Below are 13,746 nucleotides of genomic sequence, written 5' to 3'. Positions count from 1 at the left end.
CCTGCCCTGCCTGCCCCAGCTCCCACCCTTTAAGAACCTTCCCCCACCCCCCCCAAAAAAAACCCCAAACCAAATCCCACTAACCGGCTCCTGCAGTGGCCTTGGGGATTTGGAGGGCTCTTGCAGAGCCCCCCACACAGAGTGGGGCAGTGAGGAGTAGCCGGGATTGCCCCCTGCGCTGCCCCCCTCCCCCCACTCCCAGGCAGAAACCAGTGAGTGCAGGGTTTTTTTGTTTTATTTTTCCTTAAAGGGTCACAGCTGGGGTGGGTGGGGCACCTATGGGTGTGGGGGTGTGTGCTGGGACAGCGGGAGGGGGTCGGGTGCTCATGGCAGAGCTCCCCACACAGTGCAGGGCAGTGGGGATCATTCCCCCACCCAGCAAGCACCCGGTAAGTCAGGATTTTTTTTTTCTAAAGTGTTTTTCTAAACTTGGGCGGTTGGGGCTGGGAGAGTGGGTGGGGGATGGGCCTGTGTGATTTGGCTGAATTGATTCAGGACAGTGACTCAAATCACCAAATTGAATCGCTGTCCCCTGAATCGGCTGAATCCAAAGAAAATGCAAAGCCGCTTCACACAGGCCTACTTTGCGTGGCTTTTTGGGTGTTGGCCACTGATTTAAATTTTTTTTTCATTTTCATTTTTTATGCAACTAAAATATGTGATTTCACTATTTGTCTAAGTGTTACTGGGACATTTTTTTTCCCAATGACCCTCCACACAGGCTGTCTTGTGATAAAAAGAAAAATCAGCTGTATGACATGTTTTCTGTCTAAAGTAATCTGAGGTTCATCTTAGATTTCAGTAATCAAATTAAAATGAAAAGAGATTCTTAATTATAAAGTGATAGTTCATATTCTTTATGAGTACGCGTTTAGTTTGTGTGGAGTTTTCAGTCCACATTGTAAGAATTGCTGTATTTCATTTTAGAGTCGTCTTTTTAGTTTTTGAGAGTTTGTCAAACTACCAGTAGAACCAAGGCATGGATGTGCCTAGTGCAGATTCATGGCAAGAAGACTGTTGTTTGGCATATCGATCAAAGTGCAAAGTCAGAAATGTCACGCATTTCAAGATTTCTTGTTCCTGGAATCTGTGGCATGGTGCATACTCCGCGTAAATTTGTTACGGTCCTGGCAATTCATTACACTAGTTATAAATCCATTGTACTGTTTTCCTGTTGTTTTCATGTCTGGAAATGTTTTCTTAAGGTTTTGGCAAGGCTGGGCTTGAGTCTATGGAAGCATATCTTAAAGCTGTGAAGTTGTTTAGAAATGAGCAGATTTCTTCAGAAGAACCAGAGTATTCCCAGGTATTTTCAGAATGACTTTTATTTTTGCAATATTACGGTCCTTATAAACAATATCACTTATTCATAATTTTTATTCTGTTATAATGTTTGGTAGCTTTTAACAGACATTTATGCCTGAATAGCCTAATTTGTAGCCTTGGGTAGGTAAATATTTTGTAAAATGCATATTTATACAGTATATGAATTAGCAAAAGCAGAATCTCTACATTTCACTCTTTCAGATAAGTAGGTAGGTCACATGTTAGGATGAGCAGGAGTTTGGTAGTGTCAAAGTTCATCATTTGGTAATTGCTTTGTGGTTGCACTTCGTCTTTTTCCTCTCTTCTGGTAAAGCTCCTATTTTTATGAAAAACTTAACTCTTAGATTTCTAAGAAAATGGGCGCAGTTACTAAAAATTATGCTTAAATTTGTCTTTATAAATATAACAATGATTCCTAATGCATCTTTTTTTTTCTTCTAGACAATTCAAGTAAATCTAAGCTCTATAATTCCATGCGTCAGTGGCCCAAAGAGGTCACAAGATAGAGTGGCTGTTACAGATATGAAAAGTGATTTCCAAGCCTGCTTAAATGAAAAGGTATGTATGATTTATATTACTTCATGAAAGTTGCTTTTAGTACTTGGGGTGAAATGTTTTGTAAATCTTGGCATTCACACTGAACACTGTATATAATGACACTACTCAATATCAGGATTTATTTTACAAGATTACATTCATGGTCTCTCTGCCAGTTGCCTCTTTAGTTTTGCATGTGAGAGGTTACAGGAATGTAACTAGTCTTAACCAGTAAAAAAATCTTTGGAAATTTCTAGATGTACGCTGATATGTTATTCCAGATCAGTCCAATATGAAGAAAATTGTCTGTATCTGATGTCAGCCCAATGGGGCCCATAATTTGACCAATAAATGCCTGTGCTGCACGCAGCTGCAGCGCAGCATGGAACAGAGCTGGCAGCATGGAGAGCTGCCTCCAGCTGGTAAGTCAGAAGGGGAGGGAGGATGGAAAGGGTGTGGGGGGGCAGATCGAGGCCCCTGCGATGGGGGCAGCTCCCATTGCTGCTTGCATCCCAGGGGGTGCCCCTGGATCTGCCTAGGGCAGGCTGCATGGTGAAGCTGGAGCTGGGGCTGCACGGGGCTTTCCCTGCCAGTGGCTGGGCTTGGAGCAAGCTCCGGTGGCACTAGGAGGGGGCTGCAGCCACCCCAAACTTTACTGCAGCTCTGTTCCCAGCCCTATGCCACCTCAGCCTCAGATTTTCCCGGTGCATGGGTGGAGGTGGGGTATTCAGCCGGGGCTGTGCTGGGCAGTGGTGCAGGGCTGGAAGAGCTGTGGCGAAATTTGGAGTGGTTGCAGCCTTCTCCCAGTGCTGCCAGAGCTCCCTCTGAGCCCAGCCCACAGCAAGACAAGCCCTGCGCAGTGCCAGCTCCGCACCGCAACTGCTGCCTGACCAGCACAGATCTGGGGGCATATGCCTCCTTTCCTCCGCCCTCCTGGGGTGCAAGCAGTGGCAGGAGTTGCCCCCACTCCATAAGCCCTGTCCTTGTTCCCGTCCCTGTTCCCATCCCCGTCCCACCACCACACTGGATTTACCACCTGATGGCAGCTGTATCAAATATTGGCCAATATGCCTCCTTAAATATAGGCTATGAGTATCAGCCCCCAAAAATCTATCAGTGCACCTCTAGAAATTTCCAGAATGTCTTAATTTGCATTATGGACCTAAGAGTCTGCTGGACAGAGAAGTTAAAAACTGAGCAGTAAGGTATCCCAAATATTTACAGTTTATTCAAGTAACTTATCATTTCTAGTTGGTTCTTACGCAGATTTTTGAAATGTTCTAATTGAAAACAAAATTGGGGTAAAATTGCTGTAGAATGTGAATGCTTAAGAATAAGTTTCAAATTCTTCCAAATCGGTCTCATTATTTGAATTGAAACTCCAGTTCTTGTGGGGAGGTAAATGCTTTCATCTGGCTGTCTGTAATAAGGAATTTTAAACTGTCTGATTAAACTAACCAAAGGGCTGCAGTTCAAGCAGTCAGTGGTGAAGGCCTTGTTGTACTTGGGAGAAAAAAAAGTGATGCAGATATTTCATTGTAGGGGACTGAGGTGGGGAAAATGTGTGGAAGTCCTGAGGATTTTAGGAGGGACCCACGTCCCATTTAGCTGAATTCTCCAGATTTCTGTCAAGATTTCTGGTAAAACAGCTTTCTGTTGAGATTGACTCCCACTTTTTGTTACATTTCAGACCGTTTTAAAAATAGTGCTTATTAATTGTATGCAATTAGATATAGTAAATGAAATACTTGTGTATGCTGCCCAAGTTGTTGCTTTTAATGTATCAGTTACAGATGACATGAAATAGTTTGAAATTTGCCTTGTGATACATTTCAAGTCTTGTAAGATATGTACTGCTGCTTCTACTGTGTGCCATTTAAATAAGATGCTCAACCTCAAACAAGAGGAGGACTCGTCTAGGAGTTTGGTCCTACTTTTGAGACGCATGCAAAGTAATAAGCAGCAATTATTAAGAAAGATGTGAGTGCATAATTATCTGTCTGTGAAAGGGCCGAGTCCTTGCATCTGTTTTTGAAGGCATTGTTCTAAAAAAAAATCTGTCTTCAGTCTATTAATGTGATAAATATAGTTCCACTGTTGCTGAGCATATGATTCTTAAATGGTAATTCAGATAAATATGCTCTGTTGAGATACTTTTGTTTAACTCAGTAGTGTTGACCTACCTATACTTGACTTGTTATCTATTTCTGTCATCTAGTCTGGCCTCAAAGGGTTTCAGATCGCAGCTGAGAAACAAAATGATGTTGTGCCTGTTCAGTATGAAGGAAATGAATACAAACTGTCTCATGGATGTATTGTCATTGCTGCAGTAATCAGTTGTACAAATAACTGCAATCCATCTGTCATGCTTGCTGCAGGTATGTTGTAAGTGGTGATAACTAACTTTGTTTTTTACTGTTTTCTGGTGTTTATATGGTTTTCATGATTAATGGCTTGAACCTGCAAGTGTTCACTTCAGGAAAGTCCTAGAGTTCCAGACTTTTAGCTGAGAATTAGACAGTTGCTCCTCCTCTGATTTTGTAAAAGTTCTAATTTGATTGTGTGTGTGTGTGTGTGTGTGTGTTTGTTTGTTTTTCATTAGGTCTATTGGCCAAAAAGGCTGTTGAAGCCCACCTCATGGTTAAACCTTATATAAGAACAAGTTTATCTCCAGGCAGTGGAATGGTTACACATTACCTCAGTTCGAGTGGAGTATTGCCATATCTTAGCAAACTTGGGTAATTTTCACCTTCTCCTTTGTTCATATTGATGTAAAAATGGAAAAGAAATGTGTGTATTTTAAATATAGTCCATAAACATGAACTCTGTTCAGTTTGATGCTTAACTTTAAAGACAAATAATCTCATTGACAGTGGGATGACTTATTTACTTAAATTTGAGTATCTAATGAAGTGATGGATCACGATCTTGGGTCCCTTGGTCATGCGATTTACAAAGTTCAGGTGTTCGCCTGTGCTGAAGTGGAGCCCTGTTATCAAGCTTCTGTATACATGAGGAGATGGGAACTGGATTGTAAATTACTCAGGACAGGCTCCATACCTTAGCTTGTTCCTCCAAGTGCCTTGGTAAGGGTGTGTGAAGTGGGTCGTATTCGATTCTGATTTGGATTCAGCTTGATTCAGGGGACAGCGATTCAATTTGCTGATTCAGATCTCTGTCCTGATTTTTGATTTGGCTGAATCCAAATCTGAAGATTTGATTCTGATTCGGAGAATCAGTGATTTGGCCATAGACACAGCTTTATTTGTTTTTTCTACATACCTTGAGGTACCAGGCACAGCTCATGAATGCTGAGATAGTGGGGTGAATGAAGCATCCCACAGGAGTGTGGGGGGCCCCCCCGCGTGCTTGGTATCAGGAACCCCCTCCCCCCAGTCAGCCGTGGGGGGCTGTGAGGGGACCCCAGGTGCCTCCCTAGACGTAAGAGGCATCAGTTGCTGAAGTGTGTGTGTGGGGGGGGTCCTCTGTGTGCTCTGCAGCAGACCCAGAAGTGGATCAGAACTACTTCTGGTCCACTTCCAGATCCACCACTGAGTGTGCAGGCCCCCCTCCCAATGCTTCATTTGCCCCACCATCTCAGTGTTCACAAGCCGTTCCTCGTACCTTGAGGTATGTAGAAGAAACATATAAAGCTGTGTCTATGGCAGAATCATTGAAGCTCTCTGAATTGATTCAGAGGCTTCAGATTTGATTTGGAGAGATTAATGGGTCTCCTGATTCGATTCAGATTTGGAGATTCAGCTGCTGAAGCGGGCTGAATCTCCTCCGAATTGAATCAGCGACCGAAGCTTTGCACAGCCCTACCTTGAATGCTTCTGATGATCGAGTAGCAAAACTAATTAGATTTGCGTTTTGCAATATTAACTTAGAATTTTAGAATGTTATTTTAAAAAAAACAAACCAACCCTATCTGTGCTTGGCTCAAGGAATATTTACCCTGTTTACATTTCGCTAAGTAATGGTAATACATTAGGAGATACTTCAATGACTGGCAATTTTTATATTTCATTGGGACAAAGTAAAGGTAATGTGCCACTTACATTCCCTTTTTAGTATACATACTAGAAAGTGCCTAAATCTGACTGTTAATACATGCTTCACTATAACGTGCTATTTAATCCAATTTTTTCATACAGATTTGAGGTTGTTGGGTATGGATGTTCAACATGTGTTGGGAACACGGCCCCTTTGCCAGAAGCTATTCAAAATGCGATAAAGCAGGTATAGCTGAAAGTCTCTTATGGTACTTGTATGATATAGCAGATTTGTATGTTTCCTGGATATTTGATTGTATGGCAGTCCATATGCATATCTTTGGCTGGAATTTTGCAGTGCATTTTGAAGTGTGTTATTTTGTACACAAAAGGACTAATATTGATGTGTGCAATTAAAAAAAAATTGGAAATACAACTTTACACTAATTCCAGTCATAGGGTGAAATATGTACATTCTTATTTTGCATGAAATTTCTGTATATGACCCTGACTTTTCTCTTTGTTTGCTATTACTAGTAAAGCAAGGGTCAGCATTGAAGTGATACAAAATTTCTCTGGTGGTTAATACTAGGGGTATGCGAAACGGGCTGTATTTGATTTGGCTTCGGCCTGAATCGGGGACAGTGGTTTGAGTTGTTGATTTGGATCACTGTCCCCCATTCAGAGAATCATTGATTCAGCCGTAGACACAGCTTTAAATGTTTTTTTCTACATACCTTGAAGTACCAGGCGCAGCTTGTGAACGCTGTGATGGTGGGGCAGATGGAGCGTCCCGCAGGAGCACAGGGGGGTCCCTCCGTGCTCGGCAGCAAACCCAGAAGTGGACTGGAAGTACTTCTGGTCCATTTCTTGGTCTCCCAGGAGACACGCAGGGGCCCCCCTGCACCCTTCCTGGCTTGGTGATCAGCCGCAGGGGCACTCCAGATGTCCCCCCCCCCCCGGACCCAGGAGACACAGTCACCAAGCCAGGAGAGTGCAGGGGCATCCCCCTGCATGCTCCCTGGCAGACCTGGAACTGGACTGGAAGTGCTTCTGGTCCACTTCTGGGTCTGCTGCTGAGCACACTAGAGACCACACCCCGTGCTCCTGTGGGACGCTCCATCCGTTCTACCATCTCAGCATTCACCAGCCACCTGGTACCTTGAGGTATGTGGAAAAAACATTTAAAGCTGTGACTATCTGAATTATTGAATCTCTTCGAATCAATTCAGAGGGTTCCGATTAGATTCAAAGAGATTAAAGGGTCTCCTGATTTGGTTCAGATTCGGCCACCAAATTGGCCCGAACCTCCGCCAAATTGAATCGGCAGCCAAAGCTTTGCACAGCCCTAGTAAATACTCCCTTACTGTATGTGCAGTAGCAGGTTTAAGCACATGTATGTGTATCAGGATAGACACAGTGTAAATTGTCACACATGTGATGGAACACAGCAGGCTTTAGAGAGCGTATTTGTTGGATCCCTTTAGTCATCTTGGTGCTGAAAGCTGTTCCATCATTAAAGTTGTTTGTATCATTCAGGGGAGTCATGATTCTGAGCATCTTAATCTAGGAAAGTTTGGATACAAAACGTAGGATGTAGGAAAGGGGAGAATTGGTCAAACTGGCTTTGTGGGAAGGAGCCAAGAACAGAATTGAAGAGGGGGCAGAATGAAGATGTTGGTAGGAGAGAGCAAAGTGCCTGAAGTATGCTACCATATGTACTTAAAAGAAAAAAAAACTTAAAGGCAGCTTTAAGAACAACAAAACCAAATAAACTTGTTAATTCACCTTAAGTTTTGGGGGAGGACATAGAAATCTGGTTGTTTCTACCTTTCAGGGTGACCTAATTGCTTGTGGAGTTTTGTCTGGATCCAAAAACTTTGAAGGCCGTCTCTGCGATTGTGTGCGTGCCAACTACCTTGCTTCTCCACCATTAGTAGTTGCTTATGCAATAGCGGGCACCGTTAATATTGATTTCCAGACTGAGCCTTTAGGTAACCTTTTTTATATCTCATATTTCAGAAGTGCCAGGCTTGCTTTGGTTTAAAATCTGTTTAAAATGTCTACCTTTTGAATGGCAGCAATTTTTTTCCTTTATTGAAGAGATTGTGTGTCTTGGACCATGTCATCTCTTCTGTCTTACAAAGACAGTTTATCTTATGAGAGAAGTTAAAAGTGTATGTAATCGTCTCGGTTTTTCAGGAAGTCCCTTTTTTTAACTAGCATCTGAGTATGCACAGAGTATATATTTTTATACTTCTGAAAAGAGAATAACATGTTTTGAAGAAATAAACTCTTCAGTTGGCTGGTTCTTTGGTGGCATCTTTAAATAAAGCCTGGAAGTAGATCACTTGGATTTGCTTACAGTTATACTAATCTCCAAATCTTTTACATAGGTGTTGACCCTAATGGCAAAAATATCTACTTGCGTGATATTTGGCCCACTCGAGAAGAACTTCAGCATGTAGAAGAAGAGTATGTGATATCATCCATGTTTAAAGAATTAAAAGAAAAAATCAAGGTAAGAAGCCTGTCAATTTTAAATAGTTTTCTAAAGTATTTTAATTATAGTTGTATAATATCTTCTGGCTGAAACACCACTTGTTAGTCACTGTTATGGAGGTTACAAACACCAGGTAATAAATATATGGGCATCATTGTTCTCTTAGATTGAGATTCTTGAATCATCTACTTCTAAGGTGTTATCCCCCATATTATAATACAGAAAAAAACCCATAAGTTTTTGCTATAAGAGCTGATTTATGATCATCTTTTTACAATTTCTTTACCATATTGGCTAATATGGTTCTATTTATAGAAAGGAGATAAGCGATGGAACCTTCTGGAAGCACCAGAGTCAGTTTTGTTTCCATGGGATTTGAAGTCTACTTATATCAGATGTCCTTCATTTTTTGATAAGTTTGTAAGTACAGTAGTCCTACCCAAGCTTTTGATCTTTTGAATACTAACATAAAAGGAAAGCTGTATTTCAGCAAAAGGTTGGTTGTGCTTATCTAAGTCAACTTGTTTATCATTAAGCATTTCTAACGATCTCCAAGTGGTGATCATCTCCAGGACTGAGTGGGGCCTGTGGTTTGACAATTCTTTTGTGATGGACGAATGTGTTTAAATGTGTTGAGCTAAGGATCGTGGGGGAAAATGTCTTCAATTTTATTCCAATAGGCCAAAGAACCAGTTTCAATACAACAGATTGAAAAAGCCCATGTCTTGCTATATTTGGGAGATTCTGTAACTACAGATCACATATCACCTGCAGGAAGCATTGCAAGGAGTAGTGCTGCTGCTAGATATCTGACAAATAAAGGGTATGTGTTTTAACATTTATTAAGCTGAACAAATGAGTTTCACATTTTCTGTATCGGTGGGGGGTTTCATTTACCAAACTTAGTGTCGAAAGTGGCTTTTTCTCTGTAAAAGCCTGCAGCGCACCAATAAAAAATTTTTTGGCCAATACTGATGGCTGACTGTTGACCAGACATATCAGCCGATACCAGTCTGACTGCCAATCTGCACCCTGGCAGCTTGGAGAGCAGCGTTTGGCTGGTAAGTGTGTTGGGGGGAATGGTCGTTTGGGGGCACAGATCGAGGCCCCTGCGATGGAGGAGGGAGTGGGGATGGAGCTATGGCAGGGGCAGGTGCTGCACAGCTGGGGCAGGGTGTGGGACAGTTGGTGGATTGTCTGGGAGGGTGGAAGAGGCATAGGCACAAGGCGGCTCCTGCTGCTGCATGCACCCCCAGGGGAGGCATGGGGAGCATGTGCTCCCCCCTCCAGATCTGTGCACAGGGCAAGGGCAAACTGCTGCTGCATTCTCAGAGCTGGTGCCAGCCTCTTTCCTTGGGTCAGGTGGGGCAGGCAGCGATGGTGCTGGGAGAAGGTTTGGAGAGGGCTATGGTCACCCCAGAATTCACCTTAGCCCCCATAAACCTTCTCCCAGCACTACCACCGCCTGCCCTGCCCCATCCAACCTGAGCACAGCTGTGTGGAAGAAGCTGGCGCCGGCCCCAAGCATACAGCAGGCAGCCCGCCCTCACGCTGCACACAGATCAGGTGTCACATGCCCCCATGCTTCCCCCATGGGTGCGTGTATTGGTGAGAGCTACCCCCCCTCCACCTGCTGGACAAGCTGCAGCTCCATTTTGTACCCCGTCCCTCTTCAACCCCCTGGACAAAACACTGGCTCTGCCCCACACCCTGTGCTAGATGTGCAGTAGCGGTGTGCAAAAGTGGGCTGTGTTCAGTTCAGGGGTTAGTGATTCGATCTGTTGATTCGGATCACTGTCCTGATTTTGATTCAGCCGAATCTGAAGATTCGATTCAGATTCGGAGAATCAGCGATTTGGCCATAGACAGCTTTAAATGATTTTTCTACGTACCTTGGTACGAGGTGCAGCTCGTGAATGCTGAGATAGTGGGGCAGATGGGAGTGTCCTACAAGAGCACAGAGGAGGCCCCCCGCGTGCTCAGCGGCAGACCTGGGAGTGGACCCGGAAGTATTTCCGGTCCAGTTCCGGGTCTGCCTCATGCCCCCCCACCTCAGGGAGCTCCCACAAGGGGACTCGGGCAGACCCAGGAGGCGCCAGTTGCCAAGGTGGGGGGGAGTGGTTCCTCATGCACTCTGTGGCGGACCTGGAAGTGGACTGGAAGTGCTTCTGGTCCATTTCTGGGTCTGCTGCTGAGCATGCTGGGGACCCCCCCCCCGCACTCCTGTGGAACCCTTCATCTAAGCATTCACAAGCCGCCTGATGCCTTGAGGCATGTAGAAAAAACACATAAAGCTGTGTTTATGTCCAAATCATCAAATCTTTCTGAATCTCTCAGAATCGAATTGGAAGCCTCCAATTCTGTTTGCAGAGGTTAATGGGTCTCCTGATTCAATTCGGAGATTCGGCAGCTGAATCTCCACTGAATCGAATTACCAAAGCTTTGCACAGCCCTACCATGCAGCGCCTGCCCCATCCCCACTCTCTGCCTCACAACAGGGGTCTCAATCTACACCCTCTTCCCCCCACAGACTTACTAGCCAGATGCTGCTCTCTATGCACTCCTGACTGTATGCCTGCTGCTGCTGCGCACACACATGCTGCATTTATCGGTGACCTTATTGGCCATATCAGCCAAAAAAGGCTGATTGCTGATTATGTCGGTTTTCCTTCTTTCTTTTTTTTTTTTTTTTTTTTTAGTGCTGATCCGATACGGACCTCGGTGCACCTCTAGTAAAGCCCATTTGTTATTAGAAGTGAATAGTACATGTCTTGGTTAGAGTGTAATGTGGTACTGGTTGAGAGTAGCTGACAATCAACAATCCCCTTTTAAATCTTTTTTTTTGTCTTTGGATTACAGTGAATATTTGACCTATACCATAAAACACTGTTTTAATGGGCTAGGCCTTTGTAATGGAATGAAGCCCGCAGCCAAGTAGTATGCCAAAACTTAGACAAATTTATTTACAAAGCAGATGGCACTGCCATTTTGCTGATGTTGTTTCTTCTTCATTGATTGTTACATTAAAAAAGGAGTTCTAATTTTGCTTGATGGATATAAAGTACAGTGGGAAAAATTGAACTTGGGTGAAGGTTTTATGTTGACTTGTTTTGGCACCATTGGTGAGATGTAAAATGCCTGCAGCCTCCATTGAAAGCAGTCAGCACCTCACAGAATCAGACTGTCCATTTGGTTTTGTTTTATATAGCTGCTACACTATACCAACAAAAATGGTATTAAAATGAATGGCCTCTAGTTTGTGCTCTTTGCTCGCAACTATCTCCATTGGTCTAAATTAATGGTACTGTGAAGAAGCAAGAAGGTGGCAACCAGCTCTGCTATCTGAAATGCAAGACTGAGGGATCTGGCAATATTTGCAAGTTCTAATTTTTGTTATAGAGTGCTTAGTTGCATTCATTACAGGATTAAACCTCTAGATTTTGTCACCCAAAAGCCACTTAAGTTAGGTTGGAGTGGTGGTTGTAATGTTAGTTAGCTAAGTTTCATACCACTTAACACTCTTGTAAAATAAATAAATATGGTGTTTTCCATCAGTATTGCTAGGTGTTTCTGCTGAATATGCGCTACTCTTTACTTGTAGCCTCACACCTCGTGAATTCAATTCTTATGGAGCTCGAAGAGGTAACGATGCTGTGATGACCAGAGGTACCTTTGCAAATATCAAGCTTTTAAATAAATTCATAGGAAAACCAGCCCCCAAAACAATTCATTTTCCATCAGGACAAACGGTGAGGATATATTTTTTCAAATGACTAATCCACAGCTGTTTAAAAATAAAAGTGGAACCTTACTCGAATGTTTTTATTTTCTCTCTTCTTTTTCTTTTTGCAGCTAGATGTGTTTGAAGCAGCAGAGTTGTACCAAAAGGAAGGCATTCCTGTGATTATTTTGGCAGGGAAGAAGTATGGTTTGGGTAGCTCAAGAGATTGGGTTGCAAAAGGGCCTTTTTTACTGGTACTGTTCTGCTAATATTATTTTCAAATGTCCTTTAGTTTAAGGCACTGACTCACTTAAAGGCAGTCTGTTAAGTTTTAAATATCAGCAATTTATATTATACTTTTAAGATCTGTAATGCGTAGTTCATCTCCACTAGAATGTGCATAGATGAAATTAGTTGGTTGTTAGGATCGATATTTGAAATTTAAATATCTATAACTTACCAGGATTGACCCAGAAATGAAGAATCCCTTATCCTGAATTCAATGGGGATACATCCCCAGTGTTTGTCTAGCTCCAGTCCATGTGTGCTGTACCTGCTGTCAGTGGGGACTCTGAGTACACCACTTAGAAGCTCTGAGCCAGCCAGTTATTGTTATGCATTCTTTATATCATAAGCAGCTCCAGCATGTTGGGGTTCTCTGTGCTAATTACACTTTTTTCTTAAATTTAGATTAAAGTGATGTTCTGAAAAGGAAGTATCCAAATATATCCTTGCTTCTACTGTACAGTTTGATTCTTGGGTCTATTCATTCATTTGCTTGTAGAATCAACTTATTCTTGGTACTGTAGCATGCTTGTTACTCCTGCAGGACCAAACAAGTCAGGTCCCTTCCTTTCCAGTGAACCTGACTTCCACTGGCTTTAGAGAGAGGCATGTCTGAGCATCACTGATCAGAACAATATTTGGTGCTTATTATAATAGTAGCATGCATTACCCTTCACTTTATTCAGACCATATTTATGAAATTAGAAACAAATGTGGGCTTTCTTAACATGTTACAGGGTGTTAAAGCTGTGATAGCAGAAAGCTATGAGAAGATGCATAAAGGTCACTTGATTGGAATTGGCATAGCTCCACTTCAGTTCCTTTCTGGGGAAAATGCCAGTGTTTTGGGCCTCAGTGGCAAAGAACAGTTTTCTATATCATTTCCTCAAGAGCTGTTTCCAGGAATGACCTTGGATGTTAAGGTATCTCTAACACTCATTTGAACTTATCTACTTCAGGTGCATTAATAGTTAAAATTGCAATGTAAAATGTTGATGTGCTTTAAGTGTACATGCTTTTGCTTTCTGCTTAAGGTCACCAGAATCTATCCCTGCTTTTTACTTGTCCCTCTATTTGGGTTGTTCCAGATTCTTCCCTGAACAAAGAAACTGCTAGTGAGGAGCTGAATGACAGTCCTCTCATACAGAAGAGGCAGGTGGAGGCAGTAGTCTCTGGCAATGCTGATTACCTACACATCAGGCTCAGTAGTGATGCTCTGCATTAATTACTCCCCCTTTCAGTGCAGCACCCTAATGCAACAAGGCAGTCGAGGGGAAAGGGACTTAACGGTGGGAGTCTACTACAGACCTCCCAACCAGGGAGAAGAGCTTGACCAGGAATTCTTGGGTCAGCTCACAGAGGTAGTGAAGGCTAAGGAT

At 42.9% G+C, this 13,746-nt stretch overlaps 1 protein-coding gene across 1 annotated transcript in view; it reads left to right on the top strand.

The window, feature by feature from the left end:
* The window catches only part of IREB2 (iron responsive element binding protein 2), a 34,794-nt gene that overhangs the window by 19,768 nt on the left and 1,280 nt on the right, over nt 1-13,746 (top strand). Inside the window, exons 10-21 of the mRNA XM_019533376.1 lie at nt 1,206-1,306; nt 1,768-1,884; nt 4,082-4,241; nt 4,466-4,601; nt 6,021-6,105; nt 7,696-7,852; nt 8,255-8,379; nt 8,677-8,781; nt 9,042-9,184; nt 11,963-12,110; nt 12,214-12,336; nt 13,105-13,290. Of these exons, the coding sequence (XP_019388921.1) occupies nt 1,206-1,306; nt 1,768-1,884; nt 4,082-4,241; nt 4,466-4,601; nt 6,021-6,105; nt 7,696-7,852; nt 8,255-8,379; nt 8,677-8,781; nt 9,042-9,184; nt 11,963-12,110; nt 12,214-12,336; nt 13,105-13,290 (1,586 nt within the window). The remainder of the gene's footprint in view (nt 1-1,205; nt 1,307-1,767; nt 1,885-4,081; nt 4,242-4,465; nt 4,602-6,020; nt 6,106-7,695; nt 7,853-8,254; nt 8,380-8,676; nt 8,782-9,041; nt 9,185-11,962; nt 12,111-12,213; nt 12,337-13,104; nt 13,291-13,746) is intronic.

The sequence above is a fragment of the Crocodylus porosus genome, unplaced genomic scaffold (assembly GCF_001723895.1).
Source record: "Crocodylus porosus isolate Cpor-Errol unplaced genomic scaffold, CroPor_comp1, whole genome shotgun sequence".
In the NCBI taxonomy this organism is placed as follows: Eukaryota; Metazoa; Chordata; order Crocodylia; family Crocodylidae; genus Crocodylus; species Crocodylus porosus.
The sequence above is the reverse complement of the archived record's forward strand: the minus strand, read 5'-3'. Positions and strand labels throughout refer to the sequence as shown.